At 35.8% G+C, this 18,313-nt stretch overlaps 2 protein-coding genes across 2 annotated transcripts; one reads left to right on the top strand and one right to left on the bottom strand.

Annotated features, from left to right (window-relative positions):
* Nucleotides 1–1,751: 1,751 nt before the first annotated feature.
* LOC125652633 (lysoplasmalogenase-like protein TMEM86A) lies at nt 1,752–5,632 on the top strand. Its single transcript, XM_048881971.2, has 2 exons — nt 1,752–1,949; nt 4,698–5,632. The coding sequence occupies exon 2, from the start codon at nt 4,700–4,702 to the stop codon at nt 5,405–5,407; it is 708 nt and encodes a 235-aa protein (XP_048737928.2). The 5' UTR covers nt 1,752–1,949; nt 4,698–4,699; the 3' UTR covers nt 5,408–5,632.
* A 1,006-nt stretch (nt 5,633–6,638) lies between these two features.
* On the bottom strand, nt 6,639–10,991 carry LOC125652171 (lysoplasmalogenase-like protein TMEM86A). The gene is made up of 2 exons (XM_048881170.2): nt 10,547–10,991; nt 6,639–8,064 (listed from the first exon to the last, which is right to left on the bottom strand). The coding sequence occupies exons 1-2, from the start codon at nt 10,563–10,565 to the stop codon at nt 7,319–7,321; spliced, it is 765 nt and encodes a 254-aa protein (XP_048737127.1). The 5' UTR covers nt 10,566–10,991; the 3' UTR covers nt 6,639–7,318.
* Nucleotides 10,992–18,313: the final 7,322 nt, after the last annotated feature.

Raw genomic sequence — 18,313 nt, 5'->3', positions numbered from 1 at the left:
TTCCGCCAAAATTTCACCCGTTGAAGGAGAGACAACTCTTCCCTGTCCACCAAAATTTATTACGCTATAATTATTAGCATATTTTTGAGCCGACAACTCGCCAAATTTTAGACCCGCGGAATAAATCCCCTATACGGTATCATTGTGGTTCTTGAGAAAAAGATCTTTAAAATTGTCCTTTATACACTGCATTTCTATGTAAATCTTGAAGCCCCTTTCCTGGCCTCACCCTGTCCCTGGGTTCTGGATTTGATCATGGTTGCATTAAATGAAGCCTCTTACAAGTTATGATTTAGGCAATATATTTTTCAGTTCTGAGTGGGATTGGTACGATGGTTATTGAAATTTTTACTATTGTTAGCTCACCTGATCCTAGGGCTTTTAATTAACTGACCTTTGTTGACTTAATTAAAGGCCTTCACACATCTATTGGGTAACATTAATGTACAATTTCGAAGTCATTCCATGCACTGCAGCGTCAGGAGCACTGAATAATTACAAAGTGATCTCTTTAATTCAAATGAAGATATCTTTAATTATTTACAACGCATTCGTATAAGGAATTAATGTGCACATCATTGATTCAGAATTGAAGACATCTCTAATTATATATTACCTTTCTCTAAAAGCATTATTGCGCGCATCATTTGAATTAATTAATGGTATAAGTTCAATTTGAAGAGAACAATAATTCAATTATTATGCGCATTAATTGAATTGATGCGTACTACGATTCAATTGAAAAGAGCAATATATTGAATTGATGCGCACATTAATTCAATTATTGCTCTCTTCTATTGAATTGTAGCGCGCATCAATTCAGTTGTTGATATCATTAATTCATTTGAAGAGAACATCAGTTCAATTATAGCGCTCATCAATTCAACAGAATAATAAATGCTTAATGTGCGCAGTAATTTTGAATTGAGGGTGACGAGGTAGCGCTCTCGCTTCTCACCGCTGCGACCTGAGTTCAATCCCCGTGATCGGCAGTGGTTGTATGTGAAAGGGTGTGGCGGTCGCCCGCTCGGACACATGGGTTTCCTCCTGGTACTCCGGTTTCCTCCCACATAAATTAATGACCTAGCTCCTAGCGCAAACATCCATGCATCGAAAGACCCCATTGGTAATAAGCATTCGAGCTTACATGGGTTATCCTTGGTATTTATGTATATATGTTTGTATGTAGGTATATACCGAATAAACATTTATTTAAGATACCATTTATTATTTGAAGAGATTTTTAATAACGTCACAAGCACTGTTTTCGCTAATTGGGAAATTGGCGGCTCGTTTACGACAATTAGGTGCCATTGCGTCAACTTTTAGAGCACTCCACATTGGTACTTTTTCCTGGTTTTGAGAAACTTCTTGCTTAGCTCCATATACGGCCCTGTGTACAGTACAACATACACATACTCGTATCAATCTTGACTCATTGTATTAGTTTTACTAAGGAGCTGGATATGATATTCCTACAGCGAATATCATGATATGCACGTAAAGAGAGAGAGAGAGAGAGAGAGAGAGAGAGAGAGAGAGAGCGTCTAATTGCTATCTACACCTAATTAAGAAATGACATATAATTATATAGATTCTCCAAAGTCGTTTGGAGGGGGTACTAATTAAATCTGCTGCTCGATCGTAATACATTGATACCCCCTCCTTAAAAACTGCACCCACACATAATTATGAGCTTTGTTGTCCTTGAACGGGTGTACACTCATACTCTAGACAGTACAAGAATGGGTCAGTAAGTAGATCGGGATTAATGCTGTAACTGCACCACGGATATGCACTGCGAGAATATCGATTGTGAAATCTTCGCATGTTGTAGACGGTCGCGTCAGAGTATAAGCAGATTTACTCGTTGTACAGAGGTTCAAAGTTCACCCCTTTGTAAACACTTCGCCTCCACTCTATCTCCAGTTCTGACTGACCAGCAACAGGTAAGTTTATGAATAATTCAAAGGCGGATTTCATTTGTATGTGCACTTAAAATCCCTGTCCTCTTTAAGTGTATCGATTTCTGGTGCAGTCCGGTGTCTTTGAGCTCATTATTGAGAATGTGAAGTTCAATAAAGGTACCGGATATTTGTTTCTTAATTAATACCATAGGTTTTGTTTTTAGCTCACCTGAACATAGACCCATTCTGAAGTAATAAGTTTGTTGTCAGTCTGTTGACTGCCAACATGTATATGGCTTTCAACCAACGAATTTTAAGTAACCTTGGATAAAAGGGGAGGTGTCTTTAAGATATGTACTTTCGTTTTCGTATTATTGTATGGGGTTTGTGTTTCATTCACCTCTCGACGACACTGCGGCCCACAGCTGTACATGGCGCCAAATGAACTTCTCCGACCGTGACACGGGACCTCGTCTGAAATAACCATGACTTTTCATCTCACATTGCAAGCATACATTCGTATCATTTGGAAATAATTGAAAAATTGTTAAAATAACGATTTCCTTTGAGTCATTGGACCTGTCAATCCGTGTGGGAAGCAAATTAATATTGCTCAACTCATGACCTAGATAGATATAAGTCTTGATTGGTCCACGGTGGTGTGCATAGTTTTACGTGAATTTCAGAAATTGTAAAATTACCTAGCTGCAATAATGTACCCTATCTGATTTTATTCTGACTCTCTCCCACCAACAAAAAAAAAATCGAAGAGGGCTACATTGCAGCTAAAAATTACCATATACATTGAGAGGCTCACGCTTCCGCCCCTCTTCTCGTCCCATTTTTCTGCCTTTTGAAAACAGTCCCCCTCTCTCTTTCTATTTTCTCCTCTCTTCCTCCCCCTTCTCCCCCTCACCCCTTCTTTTCACACCCCTCCCTCTCCCTTTACCCTTTCCACACCACATACATGCAGATTGTTGTAGAAACCACTATTCTCATCAAAGACATCCGTTATGTCCATGTTCTAATTCATCAACTATGGCTCCTTGGTCGATCGTGCTAGAGGCAACTTAGACGGTCCTAGCTTCATTAAAGGGATACAAAAAGAACGTTTTTAACTTTACATGTACATATATCAGCGCTCCGCATTTGAAGCTAATTGCAATATTATGTATAATAATGATTTAGCGCAATGTATTCCGGGCGGATGCAGGTCAGAGGCAGGGGTCTGTAGGCCACCTTTAGGCCCCTAATGAGTCTAGAGCAAAACCATGTAGGGGCGCAACATCAACGGTTGCACAAAAGCCCGCGGGCCTACACATAATTTTCACTAAGAAAATTAAGTCGTTGCCATGTTTTTGTTTACATATATATGCCTTAATAGAATATAGCATGTTTAAAACAAAATGATTTGTGCTATTAAAGCACTAAAAACTATTTAATTGTGTACAGAATAAACTTGTAAATTGAAAAATCTGCTTTAAACGAACTTGGGGTCCTTTTAATTTAACGTTTCCTTAAATACGAACTCATCATAATGAGATAACTAACTCGTTGTAACGAAATGATTCGCCCGTTTTGACAAGGTGACTAACACGTTATAACAGATTATAAACTCATTATATTTTCATATTCATGTTATGGCGCTGTCCGTGCCTCTGGCTGGCTGGCTGTCCGTCCGTCCGGGGTCATGTTTTCCGGACTTTTTTCCGTAACGGATGCATGTACAACTTTGAAATTTGGTCATAATTTCTCCCTCAAGAATTGTAAGAATGAGTTTTCATTTCAACTGGACTGGTCCTTCCTTGACCTACTTTAGGGCTATAAGTACGTCAAACAGTTTTCTGGACTTTTTTTTTTCGTTAGATACAGATATTGCCCTGAAATTTACATTTAAGCTTCCTTTCAGAAGAATACTAGTTCAGTTTGCATGTAAGCTGGATTGGTCTATCCTTGACCTACTTTTGGGCTAGAAATAGGTCAAACAGTTTTCCGGACTTTTTTTTTCCATTACGGATACATATATTGCCCTGATATTTAGTCAAAGACTTCCTCTCAGAGGAATACAAGTTCAGTTTGTATTTCAGCGGGGTTGGCACACTATGACCTACAGTACTTTAGGGGTAGAAGTAGGTCAAACAGTTTTCCAGATTTTTTTGTTGGAATGGTCACAGGTATTGCTCTGAAATTTAGTCACAACCTCCCTCTCAGAGAAATACATAATCAGTTCACATCTCAACTCAATTGGTGAACAATGACCTAGTTTAGGGCTAAAAGTAGATCAAATGGTTTCCTGGACTTTTTACCATTATAGATAGATATTGCACCGACATTTTGTCACAACCTCACTCACGAAGAAATTCATAATCAGTTCACATGTCAGATGGATTGGTGCACCATGGCTCACTTTAAGGCTTTTCTATTCAGAATGTTTGTTGGTTCAATTCAGAGTGCACAATATGCTTCCAGGTTGAATTTCACAGTGCGACGAGTGTATATTGTACCGTATCTAGTGGTACTCATCTTGTATTATGAAGACCCCTCACCGCCAAACGCACTTGTCCAGATACTTCTATAACATTAGTAGATCAAAGTCTTGTGAAGTAGCAGGAATATAAAACATCTTACATTGATTAATGTCGTTATATCATTCCCTGAAGTGGATCAGGTGCTTCAAATTGTTCGCCTATCCCTTATCCGGAGATTCAAAGCTATAATTAATTAAAACTATAAATAAGAATGAGAATCGATTTTTCTTTGTAACAAGATTTTTTTTTATATATTTTTCAGAAATGGAAATCAAACAAGAAGAAATTATTCAACGGTTGAAAAACTTGTACTTAATTCCGTTTTATTTATCCTGTGCAGTATACTTTGTCTTGTACCAGCCGTTTTGGCACTATCCCGAGGAGACGATTTCGGCAGCCTTCTTCAAAGCACTGCCCATATTTGCTTTGATTGTATTCGTCAGACTAAACGCAGGAGACGACAATATCCTCCAGAATCCACTTCCTAGGAGCGACTTCCACAGATTTACCATCCTAGGATTAATCTTCTCTAGCATTGGAGATGCCTGTCTCGTTGTCAGGGAAACTATGTTTGTACCAGGGATGTTATTTTTCTCCATTTCGCATGCGTGGTATTTGTACGCGCTGGGTCCCGGAAATAAGGGAAGTAGGTTAGAGTCTATATTTTACCTTGGAGGAGTTGGGACATTTTTGTTCTTGGAGTGTAGTATAGATAACATCATCATGAAATTTCTGGTTTTAACCTACACAGCCCTGATTTTCACGGTAGCATGGAGGTCGGTATCACGATTTGAGCGGGAAAACACGTACCCTGCCCTGCTGGGATTTGTGGGTGTCAGTCTGTTCACCCTGTCCGACTTCCTGATTGGGATCAATAAATGGAAGTTTTACATCCCCTTCTCGGAGTTTTTAGTAATGATAGCATACTACGGTGGACAGCTTGGAATTGCTTTAGGTACGCTGAGAGAGTAAATGCTGGCGCTCAAAGAATGACAAATTTGACTTGCGAATTTCTCCATAGCAGTCGATCTATTCATTTGATAGCGTGTGTGTCTACATGTTACTATGCTTAGCTTGCCGTTTAATGTACACCTGAATGCAAGTTATGTGTATTTTGTCAATGCCATAATAAAAGTAATATTTTTCTTTTGCGCATCGATCTACACTGCGTATTTCAATAAAATACTTTAAAAAATATATATTTAGTTTACTTTCTGTGTCGTGTACAGAATATCATCCAGAGCGTTCTTTGTACATAGCAGTACTAATTTTTAGCACAAGTGAACTATTCTGATCACCGTTTGTCTGTACGTCCGTCTGTCTGTAAACTTTTGACATTTTCATCTTCTCCAGAACCACTAGATCGATTTCAACCAAACTTGGTACAAATTATCCTTGGATAAAGAGGATTCATGTCTGTTCAAATGAAGGGCCATGTCCCGTTCGAAGAGGAAATAATTAAGAAAAGACAAAAATAGGGTGGATCTTGTTATCAAGAGCCACTGGACCTGAAAAGTTAAATGTACATGAAAGCTTCTTGACATAGAATAGATTCAAGTTCGTTCAAATCATGGCCTATGGTGGTAGGGGGACCACAATTTAGTGAATCAAAGTTTTACATGCAGGTGTATAGGAATCATATTTAAAAATCTTCTCAGAAACAACAGGACTGATTAATCATGTTAAACATGCAAACATCCCAAGGTTGTGCAGATTCAAGGTTATTCAAATTATGGCCCCCTGAAGTAGGGTGGCGCCACAAAAGGAGATCATATATATATACCTCTAAGCACTTTGTCGACCGTATTACCGGTTACATTTGTACATGAGGTGTTTGGAGGTTTTTATATTTTACTTCGAAAAAAAAGAGACATATATATATATATATATATATATATATATATATATATATATACAATGTATACAAGCACTTTCTTACTAATATTTTGTGTGAACTCTGTACCTTCTATCAGTATGGCAAAACAACTAAGTCCTTTGCTTTAGTTATAAATGAATTTATTATGCAAGAAATGTATAAAAGTTGTTTTTATTATCATGTTTCTAGAAAGTGTAAACCATGGGACATTTCTTTGTAGGAATTACCCCATACATAAACAAACTAGACATATATTCCTTAAGTTTCTCTCTGGAGTTGAAAGGTCACTTGCTTTTCACAGTGCTTAAAGTAAGAAATAAAACGCAATGAAACAGCAAATATTTATTACTGACAAAATGTTGGTGAATGTAAATATTGAAATATCAATTTCCATTACATGTACACATATATTGGTATAATAGTATGTACTCAATATTCCTTTAAAAGTGCTGGCAATGCCAACAATGCGATGTGTCAAGCTCTGCCTGATTTCCATGAACAGTTTCGTACTTGGTCTAAAGGACTCTGGAGGTTCAAGTATTCCTCTTATTGTTTATTGACTAAAGGAGCCCTGTGGCTCATAAGTAAAATGTGTACAATACAGGTAAATGGCAGAGGATTCAGAATTATTACAATATGTAAATATATATTATCAGAGAAATAAGTTTAAAAACAAATAAATCTAAGCAACGAAAAAAGAAACGGACATAGTTTCTCTACAACCGAGGCGGAAAGGACTTGTCTGCCGTGAAATGTCCCAACCACTATACACCAATTACATACATTGGAAATTAAGGCAGACATCGACATATACTCGGACCTGACTAAAGATCACATAATTCAGTTTTAAGTTGTCTTAATATTTTGAAATATAGGCCTACAGTATCTGCAATATTCTGACACGTGGACATTTTTCAAGTATCTTTGCATCCATGGCAAGTTTGCGTCCGCTTCAGAAAAAAGGCGTGAGCAGGGTTACAATAATAAATGTTTTCTTTGTAAGATGATTACTTGTTCAAATAAAAATTTATGAATTTTCTCTCAATATACAAATCTGTTTTCGTTGTACCCATGATTAAAACATAACAAAGTAAAGCTGTATAGTCAAACACGGTTCCCAAAAAATCAATAAATGCCACTTTCCACCTCCATTTATTGGCAGCCTGAATAGTATCTGAAGCAATGAAAAGGAGACTTCCTAGACAAGGCATTAAGGTAGAAAAAGCCAGTCCCTCTAATCGCAGACGACATGTCGCGCGCCACCCGACGGTATAAATCAAAAGTAGATGGAACAGTACAAAAATATCCATGATACCATCGTCGATGTAGTTCATGACAAATGAAAATGACACTAAGCCAAAAAACATAAAGACATATTTCACTCGGCTATTTGTGATTTCCTGCTGGACAACGAGAGAGAAATAAAACTGGGCGATAGTGAAGCACAACATGCCATCTTCCATAAGGTCCGTGTCGAAGATAAAGAAAATGTCTCCAAGGCTGAAGAAAAGTAGACCTATGATCATATTCTGGTGGTCATAGCTTTTTGGAATGATGTGCTTTAGTTTTTCACGTGACGAGAGTCGCACATACACGATCAAAACCCAGACCGGAAGTGCTTTTGCTATTGCAGCTGTCCACGTCTGTGGCGGGAAGCGAATTAAAGGCTGGAACAAAGTGAAATAACTGGCGACCGAGATGTAATACGGGTACATCACCTTGGACGTCAGCCGTTTCCTCAGAACTGGTATTACTAGAATAAGAAAAAATACAACATGAAATGTAAATACCGCTTGTTGGTAACCTCTCCCTTCTACCCCACCCCCCTCTCCGTGTGTGTTTTGTGTGGGGGTTTTCGGCCTCGTATTGATTTTCTTTCTTTCTTCTTCATACTAACTTGATTACAATACATGTATTCAGTATATATTGGTACTTTTAATGCAAAGAACATAAACATTATTTGAAGAGATAGGGATGGCAAGTGTATATATACATAATGAATAACATACAAAGATAAAAATCCTTCCGCTGTGCTATACAGTTACATGTAGAATAGTGGATTTAAAGTTATCAGTAGGTCTGCTGATTCATGTGATATATCACATTTATATGTGGATTAATGTATGGAGCGCCAAATTAACATAAACTCAAATAATTGAAGATATCTTCAATTATTTGAAGATATCATCAATTCAATTATTGCTCTCTTTAATTGAATTAATACGCGCATTAAATCAATTATTGCTCTCATCAAATGAATTAATGCGCGCTTCAAATAAATTATTGCTCTCATCAATTGAATTAATGCGCGCTTCAAATAAATTATTGCTCTCATCAATTGAATTAATGCGCGCATCAATTCTTTTAAAGAGAGCAACAATTCAATTAAAGAGATCATTAATTCAATTGTGGATATGTTGAATTGAAGATATCTTTAATTATATAGTTGCTCTCTCTAAAAGAATAATTGCTCTCTTCAAATGAAATAAAGATATCATTAATTCAATTGAAGAGAGCAATAATTGAATTAATGCGCGCATTAAATCAATTATTGCTCTCATCAAATGAATTAATGCGCGTATCAATTCAATTATTGCTCTCATCAATTGATTTAATGCGCGCATTATATCAATTATTGCTCTCTGCAGTTGAATTGTAGCGCGCATCAATTCAATTGTTGATATCATTAATTCATGTGAAGAGATCATTAATTCAATTAAAACGTGCTTCAATTCAACTGAAGAATTAATGCTATCATCAATTCAATTAATGCGCGCAATAATTCAGAATTTAAAATATCATTAATTATTTGAAGAGATCTTTAATTAAATTGTTGCGTGCATCAAATGAATTGATGATATCTTCAAATAATTGAAGATATCTTCAATTATTTGAGTTTATGTTAATTTGGCGCTCTATATTAATGAGCCCTTGTAAATTTCGATCTTAATGTGAGGTGCCGAATGACAGAACTTGTGAGACATCAAACAACGCTTCTGCTTCTTAGGATTATTAAACTGTTAGCTAAAAATGAATACCATTACAATGAAAAAAGGTTAGGCAACACCATTGCAGAATATACACCTGGGGGATAGAATTACCACCATTTACCATATGGGAATAATGCGTGTAGCTGAGGGTAACATTGGGAATTTTCACCCTTCGAAAACCATTGTCAGCCGAGGCACCATCTTCGCAAGCCAAGGGTTTTCGGTTTTGTGAGCGGAGTGGACAGAAAACCCTTGGCTTGGGAAGATGCCGAGGCGCAGCCCTCAACAACATGCACTAGACTATTTGCCTTATTGTACACTGAATGTCATACAGTTGATATAATATCTAACAAAATTCAACTTAATTTCTTTTTTGCTAGATTTTGTCGTAAACAAGTAACATTATGAAATTAATTCAAAATTAACAAGTTCAAACTTTACTTTTTTGCAATAGCAACACAGTACATGTAGATACCAATATACATGTACCCCCCCCCCCCCCCCTCCTCAAGCTGCTGATTATCGTTTTTCTTTTTTTCTTTTTTTTTCTTCTTTTTTTTGTCTTTTAATCAATCGATTCTCTCTGTAATGTATGGTAATGCACTGCAGCCCACATTTCGTTTGAACGACACAAAAGTGCTCTGCATTGACTTCAGGTACAAATGCATTCCCATTTCCTCATAGATTAATATTGCACATACATTATGTATCAGGAGAGTTAGCTTCCCGTTGCTTTCGGGGAAAACTTTTTTTTCCCAACCGTTTCTCGTCCAATCAGGTTCGAGTATTTTACATGAAAATATAATCAATATCATCTTCAATGTTAACATTGTTCGTGCTAGGTCAATGTGCATGGTGCATTACATACTCAACCACCGAGCTACCAACAGTGCTATTGCCATACTAGTAAACTGTTAGAATACGGAATCTCGAAATTTAACAAATATTGCCAATATAGATATATTAATGCACTAACTCAGTAACAGCTTCATGAGAGTTGCCCGAAAATAGGAAATGTTTATCGTCTTCAATTTCACGTAGATATATGTATATACAAATGTATATTACATTCATTGTATCAATGAATCTATATAGATTTCAAGTATTTAAAACAACAGTACAACAACACAGTGTACTAAATTCAAATTTAACTATAACTTCAGTTCTTCTGAAAATAAATATTGACTACTTGAAAGGAATTTGTATATGCGTTTTAAAAACACTTTAATAAGACGAAAAACTTACGTTTGTCTGTGGATGACATTGTTCATGCACCGTGCGTTTCTTCCTCCTCTCTACAACAGCGGAAAACAGCACACAAGTACTTCACAATTTTCTGTTATGTGGAAGTTGTGTAATGTTATAAAAAAACAAATACTCCAGTCACCACCAGCTGATGAGCTGTCAACTCCATGGTGAAGATTGACTGAAATCTTACAATTTTAACCTACCATCAGTCTGATGTTTTGGTTTAAACTACATTTATTAATTGAACAATTCATAAACATACTGTAACTTGTAAGTGATATATGATTCGGAAACAAGTGTAAATACTTATGTCAATCCGTCTCCTATATATTATATATAACAATGTTACAGGGTCCTAATATGACGTAACAATATTAATGGCCGAAAGTGTAAACACTGTATTAATTTCCACTCAATATAATTTAATTTGATTAAAACTAAAGAAAATGTTGATGTAGCCACCTTTTTTAAGGATGTCAGACACATACATTTAAGCAGACGGTGTAGGTCAACATAAGAAAATCACACATTTTCGTAAAACAGAATAATAGAAATAGACAAAAACTTATTCAAATGTCTGAAATGACACAATTTTAATGTCAACAGTTAAGAAAAACTCCTAATTCATAGATATGTGTAAATTATTTGTGGATATTGGGGAAATCATTGTATAATAGACATGCAGTAGAGAAAATACCAACATGGAGTTATTGTCCTTGACAACTTTTTAAAATCATGAATAATTGATTATCTATGGAAAATATAATCTTTTCGCTATCAATAGTTTATCACATGTTTTAATTTATCCAGTGAATATATTTCCTTTTAACGATATGTTTTTGTCATGCGCAAAGTTTAATTTAAATAAAGGTTTCTGCAAAACCTATGACATCACTATGGCTAGCCCTTTTACTATTTATTCGAAAAATAAGACATCTCTTTAAATTAAACAGATATCTCTTATTTCAAAGAGACATCTCTTTAAAATGAGAGATATCTCTCTAAATAAGAGATATCTCTTTCACTTAGAGAGATGTCTCTTTTACTTTTAGAGATATCTCTTTCATTCAGAAAGATATCTCTTTACCTTAAAGAGATATCTCTTTTACTCTGAGAGATATCTCTTACTTTGAGAGATATCTCTTTCACTTAAAGAGATAGCTTTCTAAGAAATCTTAGAGAGATATCTCTCAAAGTATAAGAGATATCTCTTTCATCGTTGAAAAAGAGATATCTCTCAAAGAGAAAGAGATATCTCTTTCCAATATTCTTATTAGCTTGAATACTGAAGTAATTCTCCCTAAAACGGAAGCCCTCCAAAGCAAATCTTGCCATTATGGCTGGGGTGTTGCTAAAACGCGGAACGAAAAATGGAACGGAAGACGGAACGGAACAGAAAACGGAAAATATATTATGCAATAATGTTATGAGGAGGTCAACATTTTGCAAAATCAAAAGGCTTATTATGAACAAGGAATGCAGAAATTACAGGATGCAGGAAGTCATCCTCAGAATCCACTATTTCATATTGATATCTCATACTAATGCATTATTATGTATTTTTACACGGTGTGTTTTGTGGATGAATGTACTAACAGGCGCTTGCTTAATAATTTGCATAGTAAGTTTTAATAAAAAATATCAAGCAAGCGCCAGTTGGCACCATCTTTTCCCCCGGCTTTGTCATCCCTCCCCCCAGATTTTGACAGTATGTTGTTTCACAAATGAAGAAAAAATAAATAAGGTAACGTGCTGAAAAAGACTTCAATTATAATTCAACCCCTTTCAAATTCTATTACTTTATTCTGGCTGGTATGGTAAGAAAAGATTTTATGAGCCCATCCAATGAATAAAAGGTACACCCACCCACCCCCTCCCACCGAAAACAACATTGTAAAAGATAAAATAATTTTTTGAACAATTTCCCCCAAACATAGCCTTTTTAAATCGAACGTGCTTTTAATCAAACGACATATGTTTAAGATAACTGAATTTGAATTTAGTTCTACACCTGGTACAATACATACATTTATGTATCACATAAAATTTTAAAGCGAACGAGTCCAGTGAAGACAAAAGTTTTGCCTCATTTGGGATGAATCTATGTGAAAGTTTGTACATTTACCGATATCCTGCGGATTAGTGTTGAAACTGAAGAGATACAGCAGGAAAAAAGATTGAAACATAACCAATGTTAACTAGGGTGAAGTTTACGAACAGTAGTAAGAGGAATTAAGAGATTTATTTCATAATATATAAAATAGCCAAAAAGCTAACACAGAATTTATGCTTGAATGGAATTAAAAGTCATCTAATTATTAATCCAAATGTTAAGCTATACAAGTATTTAGTTTAAAAATTAACTGCCAGAAGTCCTCCCTATTTAGGATTGGAGTGCTGCGGTTACTAAGTCTCCTGTTAGTTAAAAAATGATAAATCAAACAAAAGATGTTTAACTTGTTGACTAAATAAAATCATGAATTATTACTGTTTTATATATATATCACACTCCCTGTTGTAAGTACACACATACACGGTATTAAGTGTAAAAACAAATACGTGTACATGTGCGGTAATGACGTTTTGCCAGGGGAGGGGGGTATAAACCACGTGTGTTCTTTTCATTCTCTACCCATAGGTGTCACTGCTCGTTAACACCGCTGTCATTGCCGAAATTTCGAAATTCTTGTAAAATGTATTGTAAATTCTTATACTAACGTTTAACTAAATTCGCTTAATCAATTTACATATGATGCAAAATTTTAAGATAAAGTTGTTTTATCACTTGTAAACATTTCCCAATTTGTTGATTTTAATCAAAATGAATCCCCCCCCCCCCCCGATTTTTACCGTTATCTTATCTACATTAATCATTCTAATTTTAAATTCCGTTCCGTTTCGTTTTCCGTCCCGCGTTTTAGCAACACCCTGATGGCTGCAATTCCGTGGGAAGATTTTGCTTTTACCACATGTGAAATGTAAACATGTACAGGTGACAAAAACAAAGACAATAAATTGATGAAATATGCGAGCAAGACTAGATTTCGCCTCTCGGCAACTTGACAATGTTACCCCAACCACCTCTTCAACCTTTCCCGCCATTTTTACACTAGAAGTATTTTGCTTGGTTAAAAAATAGGGTTACATCATTTCAATGACACTGCAACAGGGAGAAGTCATTATGGTCACCGGGGAAAAAATCTAAATAGATATCTCTTTAGATTAAAGAGAAAATTTAAAGAGATATCTCTCTAACTTAAAGAGATATCTCTTTTTACATCGATAGAGAGATATCTCTTTACGCTAGAGAGATATCTCTTTCTCTCTGAATGATATATCTCTAGCTTTGAGAGATATCTCTCAGAGAGAAAGAGATATCTCCCAAGCGTAAAGAGATGTCTTATTTGTTTAAAGAGATATCTTATTTGTTTAAAGAGAAATCTCTTTAAACAAAAGAGGTATCTCTTGTTTAAAGAGATATCTCCCTAGCGTAAAAATATCTCTAACTTACAGAGATATCTCTTTAACCAATAAAGATATCTCTCTTATTTAAAGAGATATCTTATTTTACGAATAAATAGTAAAAGGGCTTGCCATACATCACATGAGGATCGATCAACCTTAATTAAACTTTGTGCATGGTAGAGATATATTTTCCCAAGTCGGTATAATAAAAAACGTGGTAAACTATTTGGTATTGAAAAAGTATATTTTCTATAAATAATGAATTATCTATATCAAAAGAATGTTGCCAAGGGCAGTAATTCCTATGCTGGTATTGCTCGATTTCCCCCGATATCCACAATAAATGTTTACATATCTATACAAAGTAGCAGTTTTTAGCCGAGTTGCAACGAAGTTGAACTCGGCTATTGGTTTGGTGATGCGGGCGGGCGGTCGTCAACAATTGGTTTCCGGATGATAACTCGAAAAGTTTACAATCTAATCAAATGAAACTTTAATATATTGTTGGGTACCAGGTAAAGAAGACCCCTATTAATTTTGGAGAAAAATGGTCAAAGGTGAAGGTCACAGTGACCGAAAATAGAATGAAAATTTAAGAAAAATTTGGTTTCCGGATGATAACTCAGAAAGTTTAAATCCGAATCAAATGATACTTAAAGATATTATTAGGTATCACGTAAGGAAGACCCCTATTGATTTTGGACAAAAAAGGTCAAAGGTCAAGGTCACAGTGACCGACAATAGATTGAAAACTGCAGACAAATATGGTTTCTGGATAATAACTCGAAAAGTTTAAAACTGAATCAAATGAAACTTGGTTATATTGTTGGATAGCAGGTTAGGAAGACCCCCTATTGATTTTGGAGGAAAAAAATCAAGGTCACAGTCCTAAAAAAAGATTGAAATTTTTTGAAATATCTGGATCTGCATGATAACTCTAAAAGTTTACAGTGGCGGATTTAGAGGGGGGCGCAGCCGGCGCCCCCCCCCCCTTCTAAAATTTTCAAATTTAAGGTAAATCGCGGTATCTTGTTTCGGAAAATGTACTAAACGATAAAGGAAACAATAATTTCTTCCACTCCCGGAGAAATAAATGACAAAATATTTTGATTTCTTGAATTACTTTATTTGGAGAACTTAAGTTTTTCCAAAAAACCGTAAAATTTGGGTCATCTTATTAATTTCACCTCATTAAAATGATAGAAAATAGTACAAATGACTAAATGGGAGAAATATTTCAAGTCCCATAAAATCTGTAAAATCCCACTGCCTCATAAAGTGGCGCCCCCCGTAACCGCAATTCCTGGATCCGCCCCTGGTTTAAATCCGAATACTCACAATTATAACTATGCCACATCATTCCTGACTTTACAATGTATCCCATGCAACTCGGCTCATGCACCCCTGGGTGCATATATTGATTTTTTTGTTGTTTTTGAAAATGTTGAAATTAAAAATTTTGTCATTTTAATCAGTTTTATGTGCTTTTATTATGCTGTTTAATAAAATATGAGATTTTCTGACTTCTGTTCACATTAATAAGTCATCTTCGCAAGCCAAGTGTCCGATTCGCTTACTCTCATTTCCGAACACCTGGCTTGCGAAGATGACATTAAGTATGTTTGACATCGATCTTTAAAAAGATGGCAACATATACATTTTCTTTGGATTTTGATTAACTTAGATTATAGTAAGTGGAAATCAATACATTTTTTTCCTTCTTTGATCCATTGAAATTGATAAATCACATGAGGGTGAAGGTACCTTAACTCTGTGCTAGTAAATCTTTGAGTTAATGCGGTATCTCATGCACTCACCGTGTTGTATGCAGTCCTATCACACTTTAAAGCTTGGTTTAGACTGACCTTTGAAATCTATAATATATGTGTTTCTCTTACCTTTGTTTTTTTTTTTTATATAAAGAACGGTGAACTTTCCAGACGCCCTCACGACATTCTGTGATATAGTACAGTCTACCGGACGGATGGAGGATTTCTTATCTATATGATTTGTTTACCTTGGAGTTCTGTCCTCTGCTAACCCAGTTCCGATTATACTACCCAAGAGATTGTGTACATTGAGCAGAGAGATAAAGAGGGAACGTACACAGGAAGTTCCCAAACATTCCTGTACAATTCTTAAAATTTAAAGGAATTGAAACATGTGCAGACGATTACCAACAGGTGATTTACATCGATTCTCCCCATCAGAATGTGGACTCGAAACCGTGGTTAGCGACGGTGACAAAAGACCAAGAGACATAAATTGTTCATCTTTGTTACCTGAGAGGTGAATAACAGCACGTCAGAGGTGGATCCAGAATTCAGCAAACCGGGGAAGGGTGTGTGTAGGAGCACGTCAGGGGGTGGATCCAGAATTCAGCAAACCGGGGAAGGGTGTGTGTAGGAGCACGTCAGGGGGTGGATCCAGAATTCAGTAAACCGGGGAAGGGTGTGTGTAGGAGCAGTTCTCCCTGGCTTCACGAAGGACAATTATATATCAAAATCGGGAAAATCAGTATTATCTGTAGACTTTCATGACAAAACTCATTGAGTATCAAACACATTTTTGCTTTGTGAACGAAAAAAGAATGACAAATTTGATTTCAGGCCGTGGTGACAGAACAGCAACGTGTCGGGGACGCAGAGGATCCTGACTTTGCAGAAGTGTTGTTAACGATTAATATCACTTGAATCACCACGAAACGTTGTAACGAGCGTTTTTCTATGGCAAGCCCTTTTAAGATATATCTTTAGATAAGAGAGATATCTCCATTGGTTAAAGAGATATCTCTGTAAGTTATAGAGATATCTTTTTACGCTAGGGTGATATCTCTTTAACCTAAAGAGACATCTATTTAAACAAAAGAGATATCTCTTTACGCTTGGGAGACATCTCTTTCTCTTTGAGTGATATCTCTTAAAGAGAAAGAGATATCTCTAGCGTAAAGAGATATCTCTATCAATGTAAAAAGAGATATATTTTCACCAGTTTTTCGACCCTGCATTCAAAATTTCATAATCAAGAAACGTATTTTACTTTTGAAACCCTGAAACCCTGAAGAATGTACTCCAAAATTAAATGAAAATTACATCTATGTGAATATGATCATATTATAAATACGTGTACATAATTACTTCAACACAAATTAATACGATAATAGAGATCCATCGGCTACATCGCTTACCCAAGCAATACATTTTCACCCCACATCGCCCCCGTGAAATGGCAGAAGCAGTGGTACCATTTCCCGTCATAATTCGGCTTCTGCTAAGAATGCACACATTCAACCAAGTTTGTACGTATTTCATGCACATATCAATCAATTGTACATACATGTATATATTAACCAATTGTACATACAAGTATATATTAATAAATTGTACATACATATCTACAGATATAATTTATCATATAATTACCTTATGAAAGCAAATTATCTTTTGACCTTTGATACCATAGTGTTTCATTTCTTGAACATTATCTTATGTAATCAATACGCAAGATCGTAAATACCGAGTTAGTGGAACTCTCTTGTAAAGAAGTCCGGAAAAGCATGTCGATCTTGGGCATTTTTTGTTTATTCAAAACATGGCATCGGAAGACGATTTAACCTCTATGTGTTTTCCACAATTAAAGACATTTTTAAATGAAAGGTGTGTAAAAACGTCTGGATACAGGAAAAATGAACTTCTGAAATGAGCTCGCGAAGCTATATATTTTGACGCAAGCTTTTCTCAGCTGTGGGAATTTCCTGGCTGACAGCAGTGGGGGAAAATCCACCACATTTCCATTAAAATCTATCAGTTGTGGATATTTCTGCGTATTATGTTTCTTTCTTGAATCATTACTAGTCTAATGCAATGCAATGTGATAGTACACCATTGTTAAAATCGGGTGAATCGATCACGACAAAAGTTGCACAACTAGTATTATTTACCAACATGCCCAAATTCTCGCATACTCTGGGTCTCGCGAGACTTTGAAAGGGGGAAAGTAAAATTTAAAACCAAGACGGAAAAAGTAGTCGCGATCTTGCGTATTGTCACATAGGAGAGGGCGTTCTAAGTTTTAAGAACTTGTGCTCCATCCTTTTGTTATAACACCTAGACAATAAAATAAGTTCAAATCATTCAATCAAAATTTGGTATATGGATACATCATGGGAATATCCAGGGTTAAGTTTGTGTTTGGCCCTGGCTGAACAATTTTTGACAGAGTTGTGTCTCTTGGTCTTGAAATTTTAAACAATTCATATTTCCCGCTCATTATCTCGGTCGTGGTTGAATATCTTTAACT

This window comes from Ostrea edulis, chromosome 5 (genome assembly GCF_947568905.1).
Source record: "Ostrea edulis chromosome 5, xbOstEdul1.1, whole genome shotgun sequence".
NCBI lineage: Eukaryota > Metazoa > Mollusca > Bivalvia > Ostreida > Ostreidae > Ostrea > Ostrea edulis.
This window is presented reverse-complemented; position numbering and strand designations above follow the sequence as displayed.